At 35.3% G+C, this 6,153-nt stretch overlaps 1 protein-coding gene across 1 annotated transcript; it reads left to right on the forward strand.

The window, feature by feature from the left end:
- Window positions 1-1,426: 1,426 nt before the first annotated feature.
- Window positions 1,427-2,319, forward strand: LOC103269594 (olfactory receptor 5D13). Its single transcript, XM_008067157.1, is given in 2 exon segments — window positions 1,427-2,024; window positions 2,027-2,319. Coding segments are annotated over 2 exon segments (891 nt in total).
- The last annotated feature ends 3,834 nt before the right edge of the window (window positions 2,320-6,153 follow it).

Raw genomic sequence — 6,153 nt, forward strand, 5'->3', positions numbered from 1 at the left:
GTGACTGTGACATGCCACTGCACTCCAGTCTGGGTGACGGAGTAAGACTCCAACTCAAAATAATAATAATAATAATAATAATAATAATAAGCCAAGAGTATTAGTGTCACAAAGTGAGAAATCACTTAAGTAGGAAAGAAGACAAGGGAGTGAGGATATGTGTCAAAAACGCTGCCTCATCACTTTACCATGTTGCTGTATAATTTTTTAAACAATAAGCAATGATTGTGGCATAAAGATGGAATCAACAGAAATGTTGAAATATACAAGACTATATTTCCTTCAATGTCTAAGTATATTAAGTGAAAAATTTCCTGTGGTAACACACCAAGACTGTCTTTCCTATGATACTCAGGTTGGACATCTACCATGTAGCTATGGCAGTATCTGCTCCTCTAAAACTGTGCTTCTCCTGATCTTCCTCTATACTACTTAGCACTGAATTTACAATAATCATTTTATTACCACTGGTAAAAAGCACAGACCTTCAGAATGATGAAACTGTGATAAACACTTTTTCAAAAATGCTATAGAAGCGTTTTCTATCTAATATAAATAAAAATACAGTAGTCTTTCCTTATCTGCAGTTTTGCTTACAAGGTTTCAGTTACCCATGGGCAACAGTGGTACAAAAAAATTGAAGGGAAAATTCCAAAAATAAATTACTCAGAGTTTTAAAATGTGTGTCCTTCTGATCAACTTGATCAAATATCACTTTATTATGTTCCATCCTACCTAGGACATGAATTGACCCCTTTGTCTGGCAAAACCCATGTTGTAGATACCATCTGTCCCTTGGTCATGTATATATTGTCTCTTTCATCAGATCATCTCTTAAAGATGAAAGAAAGAAAAAATTTATATATAGCTCAATTTTCATGGTATTATGATGTCTGTGTTCAAGTGAGCCTTATTTTACTTAAGTGGCTCCAAAAGGCAAAAGTAATGATGGTGTCACCTTGTGATTACTGTTTTATTTTATTGTTATATATTGTTTTTACTATCTTACCATGCTTAATTTATAAATTAAATCTTGTGAATTTGTATGTACAGGAAAAAATATAGTGTATATGCGGGATGGTGTCATTTATGGTTTCAGGCATTCACTGGGGACCTTAAAATATATGCTCCACAAACAAGGAAGGATTACAGTACTCCTACTTCTGCCTGTGAGGATCAACTTCGAAACCCACCTCATCTCCTACAAGCTGTGTAACCTTAAACAAGTTTCTTAACTTATATGTGCCTCAGTTCTTTTATATAAAAAATATGGAGTTATGTGTTGTACAATGCATCATGTTATCTGGAAATCTAAATTAATAAGTTTTAGATTTAGGAATAAATTAATAATTATAATAAATGGTAATTATTAGACAAGTGTATAATTATTTTTTACCAATATTTAAGATTTTCTTCAACAACCATTATGTCAGCAGAGGGAAATCAGAGTTCTGAAGCCACTTTTACTCTCTTGGGCTTCTCAGAATATACAGACCTGCAGGTGCCCCTCTTCCTGGTATTTCTGACCATCTACACAGTCACAGTGGTGGGAAACCTGGGCATGACCATGATCATCAAGATCAACCCCAAACGCCACATGCCCATGTACTTTTTTCTTAGTCACTTGTCCTTTGTTGATTTCTGTTATTCCGTCACAATTACACCCAAACTGCTGGAGAACTTGGTTGTGGAAGACAAAACCATCTCCTTCACAGGATGCATCATGTAATTCTTCTTGACTTGTTTATTTGTAGTGGCAGAAACATTCATGTTGGCAGTGAAGGCCTATGACCGATATGTGGCAGTGTGTAACCCTCTGCTCTACACAGTCATCATGTCCCCAAAGTTCTGTGCATCATTCGTGGCTGGGCTCTACACATGGGGCATAGTCTCTTCCCTGACATTCACCTATTTTCTCTTGTCATTGTCTTTTTGTGGGTCTAACATAATCAATAATTTTGTCTGTGAGCACTGTGTCACTGTCTCCATCTCCTGCTCTGTCCCCTACATTAGCCAAGTGCTTTGTTTGTCATTTCTATATTCAATGAGGTGAGCAGCCTGGGAGTCATCCTGACTACTTACATCTTCATCTTTGTCACTATCATAATAATGCCTTCTGCTGTTGGGTGCTAGAAAGCTTTCTCTACTTGTGCTTCCCACCTGACTGCTATCACCATTTTCCATGGAACTGTTCTGTTCTTTTACTGTGTACCCAACTCCCAAAATTCATGGCTCAGAGTCGAAGTGGGTTCTGTATTTTATACAATCATCATCCCCATGCTGAATCCTTTGATCTACAACCTTAGGACAAAGATGTGAAAGAAAGTATCAGGAAGTTCATGAATCACCCAACACAATTTTTTGAAGAAATATAGACCCAAAAGTAATCTGATGTATTATATTGAGTCTTCTTCAGTGATTCTAGTAGAGACAATGGTTCATATTATTTAGTCAATTCACTAGTCAGATTGTAAAATCTATTGTAATAAACTGGCTATTTGCCTATCTGATTTTTATCCACTTCAATGTTTAGCAATGTAGCTGTGAAACATATATGATACAACACAAGTGTTGTGGGCTGAATGTTGTCCCCCAAAATATTTATGTCCACCCAAAATCTTAAAGGTGAACTTATCTGGAAATAGTCTATTTGCAGATGTAATTAAGGTAAGAATTGAAATGAGATTATGGTGGATTAGGGTTAGCCCTAAATCCAATAAAAATGTCTTTGCAAAAGACAGAAAAGACAGGAAAGAAGGCCTTATAAAGATAAAAGCGGATTGGCAATTTGCTACTAAAAGCCAAGAAGAGAGAAAGGATTATTTTTTAGTGCCTTCATAGGGAACTTAATTTTGCTAGCAACTGGTTGTCAAAAACTGTGAGAAAATATATTTCTGTTGTTTTAAACTGCCATATTTATGGTAATTTGTTGTGGCAGGCTTAGAGAATTTATGAAACAAGTATATATCTGACCATAAATCAAATTTATTGTTTTATATATATGCATGGTAAATCATTTCTGAAATATTGTTTAATTTTAGTTTAGCAATGAGAAGGTCAGGGTTACAGAAGAACTCTGAAGAGTCATAGCTGAATAGAAGTGTACCTGTGGAAGAATAAGTCATGACAGGCTGGGGCACAGTCTCCAAGATTCTATCAAGTAAAAATATTGATTTTATGTGAAGTTCCTGAAATATTACCAAGGGAACACAAAATTTAAGACGCAATTATTAATCTCAGAAATCTCACAGATTGATGAGTCAAGTTTGATTCTGTAAATTCTATACAAAAACAGAACTAATATAATAATGCATTTTAGAAATAATTATTACTTTGCTTTTTAATGCCAATCATCAATTAATTATATATTTGCTTATGTAGAATAATTTTGTTTTCCAGGCAAGTATGGCATGGTTGTCATTGTATCAATTTGAATATCTTCTAAATTTTTGATTGTTCATATGTTTGATTTAAACCAGTGACTGACCTTTTTAAAAATCAAAATTTGATCTCTGTTTATATCTGGTTAATCATGAATTGTGTCACACAAGTTTCCCAAGGACTTGCACTATGTAGACACCTGATATGGTTGCTTCACATCACCTTAGTAATCAAATATTGTTTTCCTAAATTTAAAATATTCATGTCAAATAAAACTTTTAACTTCATTTTTTTATTACAGAGATATACCACCAAACCTTATATATGTGAGTGAGTAGACGATTTTAAAATATAAAATAAATTGAAATTTTATTCTTAATTGTTCTTATTTTAGACCAGGAATCACACACATCTTTACCATAATTCTGACCAATTATCATATATTGTATTATGCATTTTCCAGATAGTGTGACTCAAAGTTTGCTCACTCTGAGAAATAAAATAAAAGCATTCAATTTTAGTTACATCACAAATTATGTGGAGTTTTGTGTGTGTGTGTGCATGGTAATTTTAAGAATGTTAAAAACTGTTTAAGCTCAATTTAGAGATCTTTTACATTTGAGACTAATTCTAATTTCAGAAAATTTTCCAAGTTTCTTTAATATTTTAATTATCATTTTAGACAATTTTGGTTCACTTGGATTACTTTCTCTCAGAAACCCAAACTTGTGGGGTTCTGGATATAACTAATTAATGATACCACTGGATTAGAAAGATACTGGTTCATCACAATGGAAGAATGTTGTTTGCAGCTTGGGTTAAGTATCAGAATTCTTGCCAGTAATGATCATATTTCTGGCAAAATTGCATTTGACCTTGTCCAAGTGATAATTTGATTTACTGGAAAGATTAAAATAATACATCACTTCCAGCATCTCTAAAGTATATAGCACCTCAAATTTGTTTAGATTTCAGGAATAATTATGCATGCTTCACAGGAAAAGAAACCTGAGCTATGAAAATACTCTGCAAAATATCTGTGAAAATATCTCTGCAAGCAGTGTACTCTTGTTTTCTATGTTAATGACTTCATCAAAAATTCTTATATTAGTTGTTCTCTCTTAATACTATGAAGGATCATTTTTTTTTCATTAATAAGTATTTTTTATTATGGTTTTGTGGGGTACAGTTAAGGGTTAGGTGTACAATGACATTTCATTCAGGCACCCTGTAGATAAGAAGTGTTTTCCCATCCCCCGACAGATATTTGCTACTGTTAATGCCATCCCCCTCCCCCCCATAGTTTTCCAATACCATCAGTCATTTTCTTATAGTATTGCATTGGATGTTCAAGGTCCATTATATGAGTGAGAACATGTGATATTCGGATTTTTGTTTTTGTGAGAGGTCACTCAGTATTATAGACTCTAGTTCCATCCAGGTTGCAGCGAAATTCATGATTTTGTTCTATTTTATGGCTGCGTAGTATTCCATCGTGTATATGTACCACATTTTTTAAATCCAGTCCTCTTTTGATGGGCAGCATGGTTGTTTCCAGGTTCTTGCTATAGTGAACAATGCTGCGATAAACATGCGTGTGCAGGTATCTTTTTTATAGAGTGATTTGGGTTCTTCAGGGTATATTCCCAGTAGGGGGATTGCAGGGTCATATGGAAGGTCAATTTTTAGAGCTTTTAGGAATCGCCACACTGCTTTCCACAGAGGTTGCACTAGTTTACGCTCCCACCAACAGTGTAGAAGTGTTCCCTTTTCACCACACCCTCTCCAGCAGCTGTTATTTTTTGAGTTGTTGATAATTGCCATTCTGACTGGAGTTAGGTGGTATCTCAGTGTGGTTTTGATTTGCATCTCCCTGATGATTAGTGAGGTTGAGCATTTCTTCATGTGTTTGTTGGCTGGCTCGAATGTCTTCTTTTGTGAAGTGTCTGTTCATGTCTTTTGCCCATTTTATAATGGGGTTGTTTGTTTTCTTCTTTTCAGTACGCTTCAGTTCCTTGTAGATCCAGGATGTTAAGCCTTTGTCAGACCTAGAGTTGGCAAATACTTTTTCCCAGTCTGTAGGCTGTCTACCTGCTCTCTTGATGGTTTCTTTGGCTTGCAGAAGCTTGTCAGTTTAATAAAGTCCCATTGTCTATCTTCTCTCTTAAGTCCTGTGGGTTTCGGATTTTGTACAGGAATTGGATGCCAGTTCCGATTTCTATGAGAGTACTTCCTTCCTTTTCTAAGGTTCTTATGGTTTGAGGTTTTACATTTAGGTCTCTGATCCATTTGGAGTTAACCTTTGTGCATGGGGATAGATAGGGGTCCTGTTTCAATCTTCTGCATGTGGTCAGCCAATTTTCCCAGCACCATTTACTGAATAGGTTCTCCTCTCCCCATTGGTAGGTGGTGGGGGCTTTGTCGAAGATGAGTTGGTTGAGAAATTGAGGTTTTTGCTTCTGGAATCTCAATTCTGTTCCATTGATCTATATGCCTGTTCCTGTACCAATACCAAGCTGTTTTGATGATTGTAGCTTTATAGTAAAGTTTGAAATCTGGTATTGTGATACCACCTGCTTTTTTTTTTTTGCTGAGGATTGTTCTGGCTATTCTTGGACGTTTGTGTTTCCATATGAATTCCTGTGTTGTTTTTTCTAGGTCTGAGAAGAATGTTGTTGGTAACTTAATGGGTATTGCATTGAATTTGTAGATTGCCTTAGGTAAGATGGACATCTTCACAATGTTGATTCTTCCACTCCATGAGCATGTGGA

The sequence above is a fragment of the Carlito syrichta genome, unplaced genomic scaffold, assembly GCF_000164805.1.
Source record: "Carlito syrichta isolate Samal-C Ts95f unplaced genomic scaffold, Tarsius_syrichta-2.0.1 Scaffold309319, whole genome shotgun sequence".
NCBI lineage: Eukaryota > Metazoa > Chordata > Mammalia > Primates > Tarsiidae > Carlito > Carlito syrichta.